A 20,643-nucleotide genomic window follows, 5' to 3' on the forward strand; every position below is an offset into this window, starting at 1 on the left:
GCTCAGAGTATTTATTTGCATTTCAGTTTTCCTTCTGTTCCTTCCAGATCTCCTCCTTGCTTTTCTCATGGTCTAGCTGTATTTGCTTAAAAATCTATCTTTCCATGCTTTGTTTTTCACCCATTTCAGCCCCACCCAGCTGTGTACCTTCATCTGCAAACTCCTCTAGGCAGCCCAGAGCCCAGACACAGCTGAGACTGGGCAAATTTTCCAGTTTGCAGGAGTTTCAAGGGCTTTCAAAATTAGGCATATGCCTCCCCATCCTCACCTGGTCCCAGGGGCTCCTATTGTCCATATCAACTTTCCATGCAAGTGCATGCTAGCAGCCAGTGTGCCATCCTGGGGTGGGCATGGGTTTGGGTAGTTTTCCATGCAACTTGTGTGGTCAGGAAAACGCCTTTCTGAGCTCTTTTAAAAAGCAAGATCACCCCTTGCAGGAGCAGCCCAGACCTAACTGATCTGTCCTTGGGCTGTGTGTTGCCAGATAAGGACGTGAAGGATGTTCCTATCCCCCCTGGCCAATCATTCACCTACAGCTGGAGGGTCACCACTGAGGATGGGCCAACACAGGCAGATCCTCGCTGCCTCACCCGTTTCTACTACAGCTCCATCGACCCAGTCCGAGACACAGCCTCAGGCCTGATTGGACCCCTCCTGATCTGCTTTAAGAAGTCCATGGATCAGAGGGGAAATCAGGTGGGTCCTTCCTTTGTCGACTCAACTACCAGGCTGAAAGGCTGGAATAACTGCGGTGGGTGAAACATTTGGGTAAAACCAAATTTGTCTGTCCTGTTCTCTTCAATACCTACCATCAGTCCTAATGGTCCTACCTTCCCCATCCTCCCTTGCATATTCCCTTCTCTCCAAACCTGGACTCTAACTCCTGTGAAATAGCAGGAAACTGTTCCCAGGCTAAGACCTGGCAGCTATACTGGGCCCTGGGGGCGCTCTGATCAGACCAGGAATAACTGCTTCCCTCTCCACCTTCCAGATAATGTCAGATAAGACAAGGTTGGTGCTGTTTTCGGTCTTTGATGAGAACCGCAGCTGGTACCTGGAGGAGAACATCAGGCGGTTCTGCACTGACGCAGCCCATGTGGATACGCAGGACCCCCAGTTTTATGCCTCCAATGTAATGCACAGTGAGTGCTCAGCCAGGGGCTCCCTGCAAAGCCCCGGCAGACACAGGCACATCCCTGCCCCAGGGAACAAGCAGGGAACATGCAGCAGCTCGGTAGCCATGGGGTAATCAAGTCCTGATGAAATGTTTCACTCCATCTCTCTTCCAGCTATTAACGGCTTTGTGTTTGACAACCTCAAACCAAAACTCTGCCTGCATGAAGTTGTGTACTGGTATGTCCTGAGTGTGGGGGCCCAAACAGATTTCCTCTCCATCTTCTTCTCTGGAAACACATTCAAGCACAACATGGTCTTTGAGGATGTGCTTACGCTTTTCCCATTTTCTGGAGAAACGGTCTTCATGAGTTTGGAAAAGCCAGGTTAGTAACATGGGCTATTCTATAAACCATGGGCTTGGCATCACAACAAGAGATAAGTGAGCACCTCCAGCCAGGTCTCTGGTATCCGATCGCATTTTGGCAGCCCTGAGAGCAAAGGGATGCACAACCTGCTGGAACAGCAAAGTGAGAGGCAATGATTAAATCCTTCCAAAGCCTGATTACTTCATTAATAAGGTGCATTAAGGTCACACATGCTGCCAAGCCAGTAAACTAGCTGCAGTAACGTGAGCTCCATGGACCTTGCATCTGCACCCTTGGCTCCAAGCTCAGAGGTCAAGGGCAGCAGCAGTGCTGTCCCTGCTGTGGGTTCAGCTGCTGGTCACGGCATCCCATATATCTCCACACCTTTGCAAGGACAGAAATCACAGCCATGGAGAAGTTCTAGGAAGGATTTGCTTCAGAGTTCAGTTTTATTTCCCCCCGTTCAGCATTTTTTCCTTAGCATTTGCAAAAGTGGTGCTGTTAACCATTTCCTCACTCACAGAGGAAACATAGAATTTACCATGTGATTGCAAACACAGATATGATGGTCACGAGCACTGCACCTTGAGCCAAGCTTCTCGATACCCCAGGAAGCTTTCTAAACCCCAGCCAAACATTGCATCCGTTTGAGCTCTGATTTTTGCCTGCTGATCTGAAGCAGGCAATCAGCTCGGCCAGCAGCAGATGATAGCTCTCTCCAGCGTCCGAGCCTGGTTATTACACACCTCCTCATCCACTCTTGGCACCTGGAGAAGAGGTGCTCACTGCGGGGAGCAAACGCGTTGGCTGGGGATGTGAGCAAGAGGCAGCCTTTTCACTTCTTTCTCCTTGAGTGGGAGAGATGTGATGACTGTGTCTGGGAGAGAGGTGTATTTGACAGCACCAGCATGTCTTTGGGGGTGGATTATGGTGATTACTCTGCTGCTGGCAATAATCCTGGAGGCTCTGTGGGTTCTCAGTGCATTAACTGTTCTCACCAAGCTATTGTTGGGGCCTCACAGGTGTGTGTAGGTCGCTAAGCTCTGGCAGGAAACACCGGCCCTGCTGATGGTGCTTGTCAGGACTGGCTCTGATGTTGCCAGCAACCCTGATGTCTTGTTAAGTCCAGCTGTAAGATACTCTAGGGATTATGAAAACATGAAATCACTACCATGAACCAGAGGCTGCCTGAAAATACAGGTTGCACTAGCAAGGGAGCGGCAGGGGGATGGCAGACTGTGGTGGGCTTATGGTGTCCTCTTGGCCTCTCTTGAGACAGGCGTCTGGACGCTGGGGTGCCTGAATCCTGATTTCAGAGACCGAGGGATGCATGCCAAGTTCACAGTCTTGCAGTGCCAGCATGAGCAATACCCTGATGGGGAAGATTATGTGGATTTCGAGGAGGAGGAGGGCGCCTTTGATTTCCAACCCAGGGGCTTCTCAAAAAGAAAGAGATGGCACAGGCCATGTGTGAATGAGCAACTGAACAATGTCACCTCTTCCAGAAATGAGACAGAGAAGCCAAAATTGTGCTTGACAGAACCCAGCCATGGGGCCCTCCTGAACAATGGCAGGATTTCTGATCCCCCTTCCAATGGCACATCAACACTTTTAGGAACAATCCCACATCCGCCTAATATTTCCATGTCTTCTCTGCCAGAGACAGACTATAAGCCAGTGCCCTATGAATCCCTCCTGGAAGATGAAGAAGAATTGTCAAAAATCATCACCCAGGCTGAAGGGTTTGGAGCTCTCCCACCTGGAGAACACTTGGCGAGTGTCAGTGGAAGGGTCCATGGTACTATGAGCTCAGAAGAAAGTCAGCAATGGCTGCACCAAGCCATGCCAGCTCCAGAAGATGCTCTGGCAGGAAAGAAGGTGACAAAAATCTCAGAGGTGCAGAAACCAGTAAAAAGGACAATGGTCCAGTCTGGTGGTGCATTAGGGATCCTGGAAGCAGAGTCTCAAAAGACAACTACTCATGCAACAAGCTTGTGGGACTCAATTGCTTATGCTGCTAGCAAAGCTCCTCTTCAAGAGAACAGGAGGTCATTTCACCAGAATGACCTGGAGCGCAATCTGGGACTTCAAGACACACCTTCACAGGGTGCTGAGGACAAGTTGCTAAGAGGGGTTGATAAAACATCCTTAAATCTATACAAGTCAAAGGAGACAATCAATATAGAACCGGCTTTAAGTACTGATCATAACTCTTCCTCTACACTGAACAATTCTTCTGCATCTTCAGACAAGACAGAAGACAACAGGACTTCTCATGCTGTGGTTTACAGTCACACTAGAGAAAGCAATTATTCATCAAATGAGCTAGATGCTAGGCTGGAAAAAAGACCTCACAAAGTGGTTTTGCAAGGCTTTTATGAATCTTTTGAAGGGAAAAATGTTTCTTTCTCAGACCTGGAACCCAGCAAACCCGTACAAGAACAAATCCTCACAGATGAGAGTAACTTGCCTGCAAAAAGTGGCACAGAAGAAGAAGCCAGTGAACTTGCCAAAGGCACAAGCCTTCCAGAAACCACCTTTGCACATGCCAATGATCTTGAGCCTTCCAGCTATATAATGATGGAAGAGAGGGATGAATTAATCTTGGAGGCAGTGTTTCAGGATGCTACAGCTGCTAAAGAATTGCCAAAGATGGACAGTCTTGCCTTTTCTGAATCGAATGTTGTGGCCAATGACACAAGGCAGTTCCCAAATGCTTTCTTAAAGAGCCTTGAGGAGTTTCTGAGACACAGAGCTCCAGCCCCACGCATGAGTGGCCCTGACTGGCAGCTTCGACAAGCCAGGTCACTGGAGAGCAGAGGCTTGATGCATGGTCTGGGTCTTCCCAACACTAGTTGGCCTGGCAGCAGGCAGCCCCTCTCTGAGGGTAATAGAGCAGAGCAGGATCTGGCCAGCCAGACCCCTGAGACAGCAGTGAATAAGAAAACCCCAAAGGTGTGTGGACCTCATTCCCCTTTTTGCAGCAGTCACTTCAAAAACAGGTCCCTGATATCAAGCGACACTTTGCCTGAGGTGATGGTGGCCCAGCAAAGCCTGGAAGAAAAATCAAACGTGGTTGAGGGGAGACTACACCCAGGCAGGGATGCTCCACAGGCTCTGCTTGAAGATAGTGCTGACGAGATGCATTCTGAGGGGAGGCCAAGCACTGATGGGGGTGCACAGAGCAGCAGTGAAGGGGCCCAGCACAGCAGACACTCCTTCCCCACTCGGGGAGCACTGGGGAGCGAGGCAGCAATGGCAACAAGCAGCTCAGAAATGCAGGCTGCTGCTGTGGCTGCAGACCTGGCCTCAAACTGGGACCTGGTCTCCCTGGGGACAGCAGGACACGCTGGGGGCTTGTGGAGCCCAGCTTTGGCCAAGCTGCAGCCGGGCAGAGGTGCTGTCTGGGGGGCTCCTGGGAGCAAGCAAGCTCAGGGGAGAAGCCAGATGGAGGAGGAGACAAACTCTGTGGAGCATCAGGGTCAGTTCAGTCCTCAGCCTCAGCAGTTCAAGGCCAATGCCGTGGAGGATTACATGCCTGAGAGCATGTCTGGGCAAAGCCCAGAAGAAATCCCTATGAAACCAGCCTCCAAAGAGAACTATTCTCTGTCTCCAAGCATCCCCACTCGCAACCACAGCACTACCAAAAAAACAGCGGAATATGTGCAAGCTAATCCGGATGGATGGCTTGGTGGGAAAGATGTCCTCAGAGAAACCGGGAAGAGAGAGGGCCAGGGCCTAGGAGAGCCCAAGGAGGATGGGGAAAGCAACAGCACTGCTGGGAAGAGGAACCATGGCCCAGGACATAGGGAGAGACCGGCTCTGAACAACAGGACCCATTTCAGCCCCTCGAGGCCAAAGGCTGACAAGCCAGACTACGACGAGTATGGCGACACAGAGCAGACCATGGAGGATTTCGACATCTACGGGGAAGAGGACCATGACCCGCGCTCCTTCCAGGGGGAGGTACGGCAATACTTCATTGCAGCGGTGGAGGTGATGTGGGAATACGGGAACCAGAGACCCCAGCACTTCCTAAAAGCCACGTAAGTGTGACTGTCCCCTCATGTATTCCTCCTGCACTGTGTGGCATGGCTTGATGTGTGAGTTGGCATGTCCTGGCAGGCAGGATCACAGGCCTATGACTGTATGACCCAGCCAAGGAGCCCAAGGGAAGGATGCTCCCAGCGCCTCCCCTCTACCTAGGGAGTTTTGTAACTCCAGCAACCTTGAGCTTCCTTGCAAGTGGTCAGGGATGCTCTAGGCTCTGCATCACCCCTGCCCTGCAGCAGCCCTGCCATGGCTGCCATCCCTATGGGACAGTATCATCTGACTTGCTTAACTGCCCTCACCCCAGCAGGGACCCCTGGAGCAGCAGGAGGAAGCCTTTCCGGCAGTACCGCAAGGTGGTTTTCCGAGAGTACATGGACGATTCCTTCACGCAGCCGCTGCTGCGGGGAGAGCTGGACGAGCACTTGGGCATCCTTGGGCCGTACATCAGGGCAGAAGTTGAAGATGTCATCATGGTGAATTGAAAGTTCCCATTTCCTATAAAACCTGAAATCCCCCCATTGCTGGCTGTGCTCAGCCAGAGGGAGTGCTGAGGTGGGCCTGCCAGCTCTGCGATGCCCATGGGTTCACTTTCAGGGCTTGGAGGCAGGAGCTGCCTCGTTGGCACCCTGCATAGCACATGGATGGCACCAGGTTGGGAGGCAGACCTACCATTCAAAGGAACCTCAGTGGCTGGAGGGATGGGGCAGCAGGAACCTCAGAGTGTTCAGATGCAAAGCCCTGGACCTGAGACAGACCCAACCCCTGTAACAGCACAGCCTGAGCAGCTCCTGGGCTCCATGGGGAATCTTTTGGGTGAAGGGATTATAAAAAGGGTAATGAGCTAAGCAGGGTTCAGTATAGCTTCTTTGGGTGCTCTATGCGAGGGCAGGCTTGGGCTTCCCTCACCACCAAAGGTCCTTCAGCACCCACCTAAGGAAGAGGCGAAAGGCTCTTCACCAGGCTCAGAACTCAGATGACTGGAGAAGTTGCCAAGTTTTCCCTGAAATCTTCACTAGGATGGATTCAGCACCTTTGGGCTCCAGAGACAGTAGTGTAGCTGAGCTTCCTCCCATTGAACAGGGAGAGGGCCTCATCCTGCTGACATGACCGGGATGCACTTTTCACTGGGAATCACACTGCACAGCCACAGCTTATGGTTCAGAAAAAAAAACAGCTGGAGGCCTGGCCACTGGAGACATGGCTGCCTCCTTCCCACCAGCTGGCTGGATCCAACGCCAAGGTCCAGGACACTCTCAGCACTGCACCTAGCCCCCTCCCACGCTCCCTTTGCTTTGCCTTCCCTCCGGTGCAGGTTACGTTCAAGAACATGGCCTCGCGGCCCTTCACCTTCCACTCCACGCTGCAAGCCTACGAGGAGACTCAGGGCGCAATGCAGGGTGGAGAGGTGGTGCAGCCCGGCAAGCTCCGGAAGTACTCCTGGAAAGTCCTGCCCCAGATGGCACCCACCACGCAAGAGTTCGACTGCAAGGCCTGGGCTTACTTCTCCAGCGTGGACCTGGTAGGTGGAGGCTGGCTCCATGGGGCATCCCATGAAGGAGAGATGGTCAGCACACCTGGGTCCTGGCTGTGAGGTCAAGGCTTTTCCTGTGCTGAAAGCAGCCTATGGCTGTGTAGATTCTCAGGTGTCTAATACAGTGATGAATGCATGATGGTGCTTTCTCTTCTCTTCCTTCTCTTAATTGGGTTTTTCCCCCTTTCCCCAGTTGTACCAGCTTATGAGACTTGTAGGAAACTAGCATTCTGCAGTCCCCTAACCCTCTGCCAAATTTGGCTGAATTTGGCTCATGGGTTCCAATGTTAGTGGGGAGGAGACTGTTGGACAGACAGACACCACTTCTCTTGAAAGCACATGCAAACACTTGCTGCATAGCCTTTCTTAGCTGGGGTAGAGTGGGGATCCCCCAGTGAACCCAGCATGTCCTTCCTACACTGCATGTGTGACTGCATGTGCCATGAGTGCATGAGTGGGAACTAGGCCAGGGATGCAGACAGGGCCACCACTTTCCTCACTGCTGTGCCGCTTGCGGGTGTCAGCGCTGCCTCCCCCTCTGAGGCAAACCCTTCTTTCCCGGCTCCCTGGCAGGAGAAGGACCTGCACTCGGGCCTCATTGGGCCACTGATCATCTGCCGCCGTGGGGTGCTGAGCTTCATTTTCAGGCGGCAGCTGGCTGTGCAGGAGTTCTCCCTGCTCTTCACCATCTTTGATGAGACCAAAAGCTGGTACTTCCTGGAGAACATGGAGAGGAACTGCCGCCCTCCCTGCCACATCCAGCAGGACAATCCTGACCTTAAAAGAAACCATTCCTTCCACGGTGAGGAGCCTTGCCCTTGCCCTTTCCATCCCACAATCTATATTGGTATGGAAGAACCTGCAGCCTTGAGCCGCTCCTGACCTCTGCCTTCCCCAGCCATCAATGGCTACATGAGTGACACACTGCCCGGGCTGGTGATGGCTCAGCAGCAACGGGTCCGATGGCACCTCCTGAACATGGGCAGCACTGAGGATATCCACTCCATCCACTTTCATGGGCAGCTGTTCAGCATCAGGACTAGCCAGGAGTATCGCATGGGTGTCTACAACCTTTATCCCGGTGAGATGCAGCGTGGGTACTGTGCACAACCCTGCCAGGGCTTCCTGTCCATGCCTGTTAGGAAGTGCCAAGCCTGTGGGGGTATAGCAAGGAGGGGGAATGGATCTGGAAGAGTGTGGGTCTGTGTTTGCACAGTGCTTGCCACTGTAGGATCCCATTACAGCCAGTAACTCCCCTCTGCTCTGCTCTCCATTCCTGGCCAGGTGTCTTCGGGACGGTGGAGATGTGGCCCTCACATGCTGGGATCTGGCGGGTAGAGTGCAAAGTGGGAGAGCACCAGCAAGCTGGGATGAGTGCTCTCTTCCTTGTGTACAACCTGAGTGAGTGATCCTCTTTGTGCCCTGGCCCGCTTGCTACCGTGGCCATGGCCAGCATGTTTTTGAGCTCCCTCCCCCAGGGCTCTCAGGGTTTCCCCTGGGGTGGCCCAAGTGGGGTCTTCAGGGTTTTCACTCTGAAAGAAAGTCATGACTTCAGCCCTTGCCACCCTACACAGCCCAGCAGAAAGCAGTCAGGGACATGGTTGGGGTGAAGGCTGGGAGACCAGCTTCATTTGCCTGCAAATGTTTGTTCCCAGAGTTTTCCAAAACTGAGGGTCCCTGAACTTCCTGTAAAATGCAGTCACCCCAGCAACTGCATGCACATGCTGGTGCCTGCCCACGCTGTCGGGGAGGTACAGTGCCCAGCTGCCTGACCACATATCAAGAGGTAAACTGAGGCACGAAGTGATGGCAGAAGGCAAGAGCGACACTGCCTGACTACAGGTTGCTCTGACAGAAACAGCCGCAAAGGCAACTACAAAATCTACAGGAAACCTCTGACTCCATTCACCCCAGAACAATATGTTTCTACCTCACCATAAGGAAGCACTGGGGGAAGTGGTTTGTTAGAGTGGTATTTTATCACACAGTGACAGTCTCTCTCCTCTTCCTAAAGGAGTATTAAACATCAGCCAGAAAATGTTTCCATAAGTTAAAAATCTGCTTAAGATTTCAAATTCACATTTTCCCCAGAAGCATTTGCCATGCAGCGGAGATGCCAAGATGTGACAAGTTGCTAATAATAATGGTTATTATAAGAGACAAACAGCCCTGTGCTCAGCAGACCAGAAGAGAAACACGGAGAGACACGGGTGTCAGGCAGACTTTCCTTTAGCGACACGGTATTTGTTTTAAAAAGATTCTGCCTAGCAACAAAAAGGCCCAGGAGCAAGACATGGGTGTAAGGAAGAGACACTTGTCAACGTTGCTGGGAGATCAGGACATGGGAATGAGAGGTCGGGGACTCAGGGACAGAAGTTTGGCAAGAGGCTGCTATGGCTGATGCTGGGAACTCTCTGCTGCTGACACTGGGGTCGGGAGCAAGAACTTCCAGCACCCCTAAAATTCAGGGATGGATGTGGATGCATCTGAAACCCACCACTTGGTGTGAGACAGACAAGCCTGGGGGCTCCTGGAGGCTTGAGACAACCTCCCTGAGCCTGGAGGCTGCTACCCAGCCTGGGCTTTTCCTTCAAAAGCCTTGTTATCTAATCAACTCTCCCTGGTTTTCGCCCTCCTTCTCCCTGTTTGGCTGCAGACTGCCGAAATGCCCTCGGCCTGGCCTCGGGCCACATTGCAGACTCCCAGATAACAGCGTCGGGGCAGTATGGTGAGTAGGGGTTGTCACTGCAAGGAAGGCAGGTGAGGTTGGGGCAGCTTCAGACAGCACAACTCACATGCTTGCCTGTCCAAGGCTCTGCTACACCGGGTCCCTGGCAGAGTCCCTCCTCCATCTGTGCCCATGTCAGCATCCCACTCAGGACCTGGAGGTGCCTTCCCACATGTCTGGCCCATCGTGTCAGTGCTCTGCCACCCTGTACATGGCTATTAAACCCTAAGGTGATCCTCAGGCCCCATCCTGTGGATGGACTTCTCACTGCCTCGGGCTGGGTAGCGTCAGGGGCCAGCAGCACCCTCATATCTGTGCGCTCTCCTCGCAGGGCAGTGGGCTCCTTACCTGGCCAGGCTGGATAACACTGGCTCCATCAATGCTTGGAGCACTGACCGCAGCAACGCCTGGATCCAGGTAAGAAGGATCCAGTGGCCGGAGGCACTGCTGGGGTTATACAAGGGCATGCTCATGGCTGATGCACTGTGCAGAAGGACCTGCATGGATGGCCAGTGTCTCCCCAGCTACGTCCTGCTATTTCCCCTGATTCCCCTCTGGGAGGGGAGTCCTGAGATTCTAATGGCAGTTGGTCTGGCCATGGTTGCTGCTGGCCTGACACCCAGATCCATCCTCAGTGCAGCAGAGGAATCACTTGATGGTCTGGCTGCAGCATCGGATTGTGCAAAAATCCCCCAAAGACCAAGTGAGAACAGCTCGCCTCTCCAAATAGCTCTCCCCTGCCCTCTCCCAGCTGTTGGCTTTGTGCCCTTACGAATGACTATTTTAACTAGTTTCATAATCTGTGCTCCATTACATCATGAGGAAATGAGTTCCATGGGTTTACAGTGCATTGCCTGAACATGGCTTGGGTTTTCCATCAGAAATGAATCCCTGACTTTCGTTCTCAGGTGGACCTTTTGCATCTCATGATTATTCACGGCATAAAAACCCAAGGGGCCCGACAAAAGTTCTCCAGCCTTTACATCTCCCAGTTTGTTGTCTTCTACAGCCTTGATGGGCAAAGGTGGAGGAAATACAAGGGGAATGCCACCAGCACCCAGATGGTAAGGTGAACAGGTCTTGAGAAGAGTGTCTTCCCAGAATGGTGTCTCTTGGGGTGATGAGGGCTAGGGAGCTCTGTACACAAGGCAGAGATCTGCTGAGCCCCTGAGATATTTGATTAGGGCAGGAACAGTGACCATTCACTGCCAGGATGACTGAATCACAGATCACGGATTTGCAAGGGACTTGCTGTCTGTGTCCATCTGTCTCATTTTAAATTGACTGAGCTATTTCTTTCCACGATCCCAGGTGACTGTGAGATCCACCGCTTAACGTTATGTTGCATGTTACTTAGAGCTAAGCATAAGATTTTGCTTGAATATCTTTTTTGACGCCAAAGGCAAATTTGGCTTTCTAAAAACATTGTGCAGATGCAGATGATTTGGGGGAACTCTACTCATTAGAAAAAAACACAACCTAAATATGCATAAGCTGATCATTCTAGCTGGAGAAGAAAAGTATCCAGAAAAGCCTCCATCATGTACACCAGCTGTGGCCAAAACTTTTCCCAGGTTCAAAAGTCCCAGGACTGACTTTTTTTTTTCTCCTTTTTCTCCCCTCTGTTTGGTGAAAATATAAAAACATGTTCATTTGCGTGGTCCCTAAGTTTCTCCTCCTCCTGTTTCTCAGTGGTTCACCCTGATTTGGCCCATTCACACTTCTTTGGTCTGAATCACATCTCAAATCATTTCCCTCAGCTGCCATTCTCTTTTAAGGATAGTGATAACATACAGAAGTGCCAGACAGAAATGTTCTTCTCCTCACTAATCCTTGTCCTGTCTAGCTTTCTTTCCACAGGCACAATAATCCTTTTTCTCCCTTTCCCTGCAGCTGTTCTTTGCAAATGTGGATGCAACGGGAGTGAAAGAAAATTGCTTCAACCCTCCGATCATAGCCCGGTACATCCGCATTAACCCCACTCACTACAGCATCCGGACCACGCTGCGCATGGAGCTCATCGGCTGTGATCTGAACAGTACGTCCCACCTCTAGATGCCAAGCACCAAAGCCGGGGACTGATCCAGTGGGGTGCTGACGGCCAGCTCCACACGTTTCAGGACTCCCCAGGCAGTCGTGGAGGGGGAAGGAGGAGGCTGGAGATGGCATTGAGATGTTGGGGAACAAAGCTGGAAAATCTCATTATGGTCTTAGAGATAGCAATACCAGAGGGAGAGCATGGGGCCAGCTCTCACCACGGCTTTTTCCTGAACCCCCAGAAACCTTCAGCAGCAGCTAAGTTGATAGCTGGGGAGCTGCTGCCTCAGTCTGGGGGAGCAGGGAACAAGCAGAGACAGGTGCTATTGGCTTTTCCTCTTGTTTTGCCACTCCAAGGTGAGACCGCTCAGGCCCACAGTGCGACCTGGGGCAGTGGTGCCCTGGGATCCTTTCTTTAGCTTCGCACTCCAGCAGGGCAGAGTCTCCAGCAGCTACAAGCAGCAGCGGCTCTGCTGTAGCCCAATGCCACAAGCCTGGCAGCTGGCTCTGAGGCAGCTGTGCACATGCACACCTGATCACAGAGTGTGCAGGGTGTCTCCCTGCCAGGTATTCTTGTTCTTCCCCTGGAGACAGGTTCTCCTTATGTCCTGGCAGATGCACAAATTCTTCACATTCCTCCTAGATAAAATCTCCAGGGAGAAAAGAAGGTGGCACTAGTGGCAGGTGTAATTTGGCACTCCCCAGCCAGAGCCATGCTGTACAAAGGGGCCCTGAGCTGTGCAAGGACCATGACACTGTAGCAAGGCACAGGAGAACCTGTAACCAAGGAAAGTGCATGGAGGGCGGCTAAAGCAGTGAGCAGCCAGAAAGCATCTCCATGATGGGTCTGTTCCCAGCTCCAACATGCATCACTCCACTCTTCTAGGCTGCTCCATCCCCCTAGGAATGGAGAACAGAGGCATCCCTGACCAGCGCATCTCCGCGTCCTCCTACAGCACCAACGTCTTCTCCAGCTGGTCACCCTCCCAGGCCCGCCTGAACATGCAGGGGAGGACCAACGCATGGAGGCCAAAGGTAGCTCATGCAAGGAGATGCCCAGGCAGTCAGCTGGGGCATGGGCAGCCAGGTGGTATCCCAGCAGGCAGGCTGGATGCTTGCAACCTCTCCTAGCTAGGGCTGTGTCACGACTGTGTACAGCCACATGCACCAGGCAAGCTGCCTGCACACAGGCAGGAGAGTTGCCGCACTGATTTAGTACCCAGCAGCTCCAACCAGGTCCCTGGTAGGGCAGGTGAAGCCCAAGACTATGTGCAGGGCTAGCTTGGCTTCAGCTGCAACAAACGTATCTTTCTCATTGCTGCTGAAGGGTTGAAGGCAGTCTGTCCTTCCCCAGGGCAACAGCCCCAGTGAGTGGTTGCAGGCGGACTTTGAAGTAACCAAGAAGGTGACTGCAATCATAACCCAAGGTGCCAAAGCTGTCTTCACCCACATGTTTGTGAAGGAGTTTGCTGTCTCCAGCAGCCAGAACGGTGTGCACTGGAGCCCGGTCCTGCAGGATGGCAAGGAGAAGGTAGGCAGGCTGTTCCATGGCCAGAAGCAGCCCATGGCCACGCCCAGGGCACCAAGCACAGCCCTCGGCAGCAAACATGCTCACAGGATTTTTTGCAAGAGCAGTGAGCCAGGCTGTGCTTTTTCCTCCCTAAAGCATTCCCAAGCGGTGCTTGTCTGGGTTGATCATGCCTCAAGTCATGGGCTCACTATACCAGCAGAGGAGAGCGCACCCCTGATTTCTCTCTCCTCTCCAGATTTTCAAGGCAAACCAAGACCACACCAGCACAGTGATGAATACCCTGGAGCCACCCCTCTTTGCCCGTTATGTGAGGATACACCCCCGCCAGTGGCACAACCACATTGCCCTGCGGATAGAGTTCCTCGGCTGCGACACTCAGCAGGAGTACTGACAGCTGCGGGGCCAGGCATGGGCAGCTCCGCCCTGAGGACCCGCATCCAACCAGACACTGAAGTCTCACCAGGGCTGGAGCCAGCCCTCCAGGTCCCTGGCTACCCCTGCTGCAGGGGAGGAGAAGGCCTGCAGAGCTGTTAAGGTGGCTGGCTCGTTATCAGCCTCTTCCTGTCCCTCACCTACCAGATGCCGTATAGTCATACGTAATGCTGAAGAATTAAACAGTAATTTTCCAGTGTAATGCTGAAGAATTAAACAGTAATTTTCCAATATCTCTCTGCACTTTCTCCAGCCTTGGGGTCCCCGGGGGCTCAGTCAGCATTACCAGCAGCTAGTAATTAATTAGCCCCAGAGCTTCTCAGCTTTGTTTTGCACAAGCTCCCACTGCCCGGGCACAGTCCTGGAGGAGGAGGAAGCAGAAAAGATAAAGGCTGGGGGAGGAGGCCTGCTCCAGGCCCCAGCATCCATTTCACAATCAGTGGGGATCAATGGCTCGAGGGAGGCAGCGCTTGCTCAACCTGACTCAGCACTGTGCTTTGACCCTCAACTTCCCTTCATCTCCTTCCCATAACACTCCTGCTGCCGTGGCAGGGTGCCACCATCCTGCTTTCCATGGCTGCCTTGAGCAAGCCCTCCTTGCTCACTCACTGGAGGAGTTCTGTAGGTGCCTGTGGCTCCCAGGGTCTCTGGTGTAACGTTGACCACTGGATGAGCTGCCGCCTTGCTGTGATCCCCAACAAGGTGTGTCATGGGCCAGAGCCATCTTCTCGCCACCGGTGGCTCTCCTGCTCCCTGGCACCCACCCCACACAGTGGCAGATGTTTCCCCTCCCAGGAATGGTGATGAGTAGGGTGACATTGGCTCTTGCCTCATGCCTCTCATGGGGTGGGGACCTTCCGGAACAATGGCCACCTCACAAAGGCCCGGAGTGCCCGGTGAGTTCTGGAGCAGGCATGGGGTCATGCCTGCCGAGCAGCACACTTCTCCTCCACAGCAGTGACAGCATTGTCACCACTGCCGGCTCATCAGAGCCTGTGCCAACCCATCCCCAGCGCTGTGAGTCTTCCCTCTGTGGCGGGGGAGCTGGGCAGCCCCACAAACACCTCTGGCGTGGGGTGGAAAGCAGGGTTATTAGGGGGCTTTGGAGAATGGCAGAGGTCAACCAGGTGCTGGCTGCCATCACAGTGGGATGGGCAGGGGTAGGTGCGACAGCCCAGCAACAGCCAGCAATTGGCTTGTGAATTCCCATGGAGCCCCATCAGTCAGGTAGCCTCTGCTCACACCTATAAAAGATGCAGACTGGAACAGCTCTGAGGAGAGCTCCGGCAGCAGCACCAGGGGATAGTTGTGGTGGGGACCCCAGGGCAGGCAGGGTAGTTGTGCAAGGAACGGCTGCTCTGAGCCACCCAGCTCCTGCCCGCCCTTGGATGCACTGGGCTGGCTGTCGTGCACACAGATGCTCTCCTCCACGGCCTGAGTTCAGAGGAAGCAGGGACATGCACTGCAGATCAGCCTGGTGGTGTGACCTATCCAGGAACCCACACCCAGTGGAGATCAGAAGCTGGTGTCTCAAATGAAGCAGGGCTGAAAAAAGCCTCATGCAACTGCTGGGCTCCACATTGCTGTACAAGGAGCCTTTGCTGTGGCCCTGGCAGTGTTTACATTACAGCCCCAAGCAGGAGATGCAATCACCCTTTGGCTTAATTACATTCTGACAATAACCAGGCACAGATGTGAGGAGAGGCTGCCTGGCAAGTGCTGGCCAGAAGAGAGGAATCGGAGCCACAAGCTTCTCAAAGGGGAACACCCCTGCCTGAAGCAGGGTAGCTTTCAGCCTGGGAGGACAAAACCTGCCACTTTGGGCCCTTCCCAAGGCAACCTTCCTCAGCTCCAAGGCAACTACATCTCTCCTGAATGCAGTGGCCAATGCTGCACAAAGACAGCTGGTGATAGTCTCTAGACTACCAGTACAGAGGAGCTTCCCAGGCATGGTGAAGGGCCTGATGGTAGAGAGAACAGAGCAGAGACATCAGCTCACCCTGAACAGCAGCTGGACTGTAAACAGAGACATGCACACACTCGCTGAGGAACTGGCCCAGTCCCCCATGTTGATGCCCTTGGACAAGGGCAGACATCTGCACCCTCTGCCCATGTCTACTACTGCAGGCCAGGCTGGGCCTGACCAGCTGAAGCTTAAATACCCATCAGGGTGAGGGACTGATGGGGATTGGTCAAGAGCAGGGGGTTTTTGGCAACACAAAATTGGTGAGAACCAAAAGCCCACCCAGGAGCTGGCTAAGACACAGGTGTAGCAGTCACACAGCACTGGCTGTTCCATATGGTCCTGGCTGCCTTGTTTCTCAGGGCTGGTATCCAGCTCTGCTTGGTGAAGCAGGGACACGGTCCCTGCCTGTACCAGTGAATGCTCAGGCTCATTCTGTCTCCAGAAACAGGCTGCTGTGTTGTGGCACATTTGTCCGGTGACACAGGGTTAGATCAGAGAAAAAGCTGTGTACACCAGAGCCCCCTCTGGATCATTTTCAAAGAGGAAACAGGGCTGAAATCTCTGTTACCTGGTGTCTCCAGGAAGACAAAACACATCCCTGCCATCCCTTTCTAGTATAGCCCAAGCAGAGATTATTTTGCAACCCAAAGTTGGTGAGGTGTTTCAATGCTGAGCCCCAGCCAGATAAGCCATGGGCCAGGCCTGCTTCTGAATCTGGCTTCTCCCGTGCTGGATGGAGAACCCCCAGTATGCAGCCCCCACCTGAGCCAGACATGAAGGATGTATGCAGGTATTGCAGCTGGGCAGACAGGCACCATTTTCAGAAAAAGTTGGCAGCACATAACAGAAACAGGCAGCAGCGTGCTGAAGAGAGCACCTGAGCGGGGACCATGGCCGACAGGGAGCGAAGTGAACTCAGGAGAGCACAGCTTAATTCCCAGCTCAGCCATGGAGCTACGGCCAAACTGCTCACCGCCTCCTCCGTCTCAGTTTCCTCGTATGTAACCAAGAGGGAATGAACAGACTTAGAGTTCCCTTTTGTGTCTGTCAGGTGTCTCTTGTCACATTTCTCCCTCCTACTACATATTCCACTATGAACTGCAGGGCTTCTCTCTGCTCTATGTATCTCTTGCCTCCTACCCAACATTGTTGCCAGCCTGTTTCTAGCCCATGAGTGCAAGAGGAGCCTGGAGCCAAGATGTCCTGCCTCCAGGATGTGCTCAGGGCAGCACGTTTCAAAGCCATGCCCCACAATCGCACTCTATGTCCATACTCCCCAACCTGCTCCCTCCAGGAGAGGCGAAGCTTGCTCTCGATGAGTACTCCCCCTCCCGGGCTGCCTCAGCAGCTGGGTGAAGATGCTCCAAAGTGCTCTGCAGATCCTTCTTGGTCAGCCAGGCAGGGCTAGGGGAGATGATGGTCCAAGCAGCATCTTCCAGCCTAGTGGGCACATCTGTTGGTGCTGAATGCAGTCAAGCACCCTGGGATTTTTCTAGGCCCCTGACCTAGTCCATTATTTTCTCATCTAATCTGATTTTACAGGCTTTCCAGGGAACCCCGAAGACGAAGTCTGGGCCACAGGACCCACTGTGCCCAGCTGCAAAATATGGCCCTCATAGCTGGCTGCCTTCTGCTCTTGGGGCTGACTGCCCTGATCTTCTACCATCACTGCAAGCCTGTTGTGGGATTTGGTATACTACTTATACAGAACTTGCTTAGCATTAGTGGTGAAGCCTTAGGCCGCAAGCTGTGAACTTTCACCCAGATATGCTGAACTTTTACCTAGTTGAGTAAAAGAAGGCCCCAGAGCTGGTTTGATCTGGAAGATAAGGAAGCAAGGAAGGCTGCTACCATTGTCAGCTCACAGCAACCTTAGAGATAAGAGAAGAAATGGCCTGCCTAGAGACAATGAAGGAACCCAATGAAGAACGGGAAGACCCCAGACCCTAAAACTACTGGTCAGAACTGTTGTGTGAGGAGCGGGGAACTTAAATTGTAAGGGTATAATTGCCCAGGGATTTCTTTGTTCAGGGTCCCTCTTTGGAGGCACCCAGCTCAAGCTGCTCTGCATGTCGGGTAAATAAATCACTTATTTACTCAGCAGATCGGCGGCTCGTCTTTTTTGAGCAGGAACCTAGGGCCGAGCCCTGTTGACCATGGCATAATTCCTGGCAGGCGACATAATTCCCTCAACAAAGCCCAAGGCCACCTCCCAGCTGGGCAGTGTGAGGCTGAGGATAGGGCAGGAAGTGGATCTGGAGCTACATGTGGATGATGCAGAAGACTCCAGCCAGGTGATCCCACATAAGTGCGCAACAGCTACTACAGGAGAGGGACTTATGGGAAGAGCCTGCCCTGAGCAGCACTGACTGCCCACTCCAGCCACCTCTGAGTGGCAGATCCATGGGTTTCTGCCTCTTAATCCCCATCCATTTGACGTATCTGCTGTGGAGGAGAAAGGGGTGGGCAGCTAGCCCTACGGGGCAGTCCTGGGCTCGAGACCACTGCGGGAAGTTTCTTGGGAACTATGAAGTTTTTCAGTGCTGGAGGGGTGGGCACAGTTGTGCCCCTTGTGATCTGGGGGCTCCCTGTCTAATCTGTTGGCCTCAGCCTGCAGCAGACAAGGCATCCAGCAGCCCCGACTGGGGAACACTCTTTGGGTGGACCCTCTCGTCCTCTGTGTACAGGGGGTGTAAAACCAGGCTTGCTCCTCCACTTGCTGTGCACACAAGTAAAACCAGTTTGCACAGAGGGCACTGGCTTTGTCCTGGGGCTGAAGTTCCTTATGGTGGCCCAGAGCAAGGGAAGTGGCATGTGTGTGTGTGGAATGAGAGGGGCTGGATGCTGCACATCAGCAGGGAAGAAGGCCTGACCCTGCCTCAAAATACACTCAGATCCAAGAAAAAGGAGGGTTTCTAGTGTCTCTCTGCTCTCCCCAGTAGAGTTTTGCTGCAAGACTCAAACAGCTTCTGGGATCAGAGGGATTCGTTTTGGCAGCATCAGGCATGTGAAATCTGAGTCAGGATTGAACATCTCCGGATCTGCCACCAGCAAACACCCTGAGGCGAGCAGCCCTGACTACTGCCTGTCCCACAAAGACTTCCTGGGAGCACGGGCCCTGGATCACATCCCTCTCCCATCACTTCCTCGCAGTCACTAGGACATGTCTCTCCCGCAGGCACTCGCTGGTCCTGGCTGTCAGACTATCTGAGCGACATTTGGTCTCACCTCTCTGAGAACTTCCCATGGGCACTCCTGTACATCCTCCCCATCACCCTGCTGCTTCTGCTGCTCCTGCTGCTCCTCTGCTGCCTCACGTACATGTGTGTGTCACCCAGCAACTGGTGGTCCCTTTCTCTGGGGCAGGTTTGCTCCTCTTGGTCATGCTGTCTGGGTTACAGCTCTGAAATCCCCGCTGTCATGAGCAAGACATGGCAGTGAGGAGGTGCACCTCTGGCCACCTGTGTAAGATGCAGCAAGAGAAGATTTACAAGGGAGGATGCTGACCGAAAGCTAGTCCCCAGTCTATGAGACCATAGTTAAAAGTAAGTTAAAAAAAAGCAGAGAGGGCCCCAGAGCACAAAGCTTATATCAGAACTTTCCCCAAGTTTCCAGATCAGGGCGTCTGCTCAAGAAGTAAGCTTTCTGGCTCTGTTTGTGTACAAAGATGATGCATTCTCGGTGACACAGTCTGAATTCCCCTGTGGGATGTGTTGGGGGTAGAACCCCAGCACCTTTCCCGCCTCTGAGCACCCGTACCTTGTGAGGGGCAGGGCTTGCTGCAGCAGAGCTCTCTCCTCGCTCCCTGTCCAGGCTGTGCTGCTGTGGCTCTTTCCTCCTGGCAGCGTTAGAGCAGCTGCCGGAGCTGGTCACATCAGTGCCTGCAGCTCCCACACCTCCTCTTCCCTGCATCTCACAGCACCCAGGGCTTTCTGACAGCCCCGTCAGGAGCAGTTTTATTCCCACAAGGCAGGAGAAACTTGCTGTCAGAACAAGATGGATTTTTCTTTTCTTTTTCTTTTTCTCCTCCTCTTATTCCCCTTCTTTTCCTTGTATTTCTTAGGGTAACTTTAGGCTGAGGCAAACTGGGGAACTCATCTAGCAGCAGTGTGGGAGGCCGGTGCAAGGAAACCTCAAAACCTCCAGGATCCCAGGGATGGTGTGAAAAATCTTTTCAATGTTTATCTTAAAGAAGATTCCACCAGAATTAATTTTCCATCACCAAATAAAGCTCAGACTTCACCTGAGGCTCTGGCATCAGTAAGACTCATAGCGAGGGCACAAAAAGTTTGACAACGGCCCTTCGCATGACGCACAGCTCATGAATGCAGGGATCTGTCATCCAACCCGTAGCCATGTGAGTCGCAGGTGCATGAGAAGGTGGAAGACCCAGAACAGCACAAGGAGAACAGCGCCGTCCCTGCCGCAGCACAAAGAAATCCCCGGGTCTCCTCACCTTGGAGGCATGCTGGAGGCCAGCACACCCCACTCTGCACCTGAGCGGGGCCCACGGATGACCGTCGGCCTGTGAGAGCCAGGTACACACCAATGCTGCTTTGAAGAGGTGCTCCCCATGTCATTGCAGGGCCTCTGCCCTGGCTGTGAGGGGACAAAGGCTCTCTCAGATCCAGCCTCTTGCCCTGGTTTTGGCAACCACGTGAGCTGGTGTGAGGGGTGCAGCCAGCCCACCCCCGCGAGACCCATGAGCGGCCAGACTTGTCAGCACCCTCCCTGGCGTGCGCAGGCTAACAGCTCTGCTACTGCTTGGGCGCGCCCAGGGGCTGGCACGGGCCAGGGGTCGTTCGCAGCACAGACGTGATAGGGACACTCTGTTTCACGGCGGAGAAGACCCCACGCGGGCAGCGAGGCGAGGCTATGAGTGGC

At 53.3% G+C, this 20,643-nt stretch overlaps 1 protein-coding gene across 1 annotated transcript in view; it reads left to right on the forward strand.

The window, feature by feature from the left end:
• LOC104082800 (coagulation factor VIII-like) overlaps nt 1-13,752 on the forward strand; it is a 27,204-nt gene extending 13,452 nt beyond the window's left edge. The window contains exons 11-27 of the mRNA XM_009586047.1: nt 485-696; nt 992-1,142; nt 1,290-1,499; nt 2,761-4,438; nt 4,727-5,527; nt 5,842-6,007; nt 6,847-7,053; nt 7,639-7,867; nt 7,964-8,146; nt 8,350-8,466; nt 9,722-9,793; nt 10,125-10,210; nt 10,702-10,857; nt 11,687-11,831; nt 12,717-12,865; nt 13,185-13,361; nt 13,597-13,752. Coding sequence (XP_009584342.1) covers nt 485-696; nt 992-1,142; nt 1,290-1,499; nt 2,761-4,438; nt 4,727-5,527; nt 5,842-6,007; nt 6,847-7,053; nt 7,639-7,867; nt 7,964-8,146; nt 8,350-8,466; nt 9,722-9,793; nt 10,125-10,210; nt 10,702-10,857; nt 11,687-11,831; nt 12,717-12,865; nt 13,185-13,361; nt 13,597-13,752 — 4,895 coding nt within the window. The remainder of the gene's footprint in view (nt 1-484; nt 697-991; nt 1,143-1,289; nt 1,500-2,760; nt 4,439-4,726; nt 5,528-5,841; nt 6,008-6,846; nt 7,054-7,638; nt 7,868-7,963; nt 8,147-8,349; nt 8,467-9,721; nt 9,794-10,124; nt 10,211-10,701; nt 10,858-11,686; nt 11,832-12,716; nt 12,866-13,184; nt 13,362-13,596) is intronic.
• The last annotated feature ends 6,891 nt before the right edge of the window (nt 13,753-20,643 follow it).

This window comes from Fulmarus glacialis, unplaced genomic scaffold (assembly GCF_000690835.1).
Source record: "Fulmarus glacialis isolate BGI_N327 unplaced genomic scaffold, ASM69083v1 scaffold16649, whole genome shotgun sequence".
NCBI lineage: Eukaryota > Metazoa > Chordata > Aves > Procellariiformes > Procellariidae > Fulmarus > Fulmarus glacialis.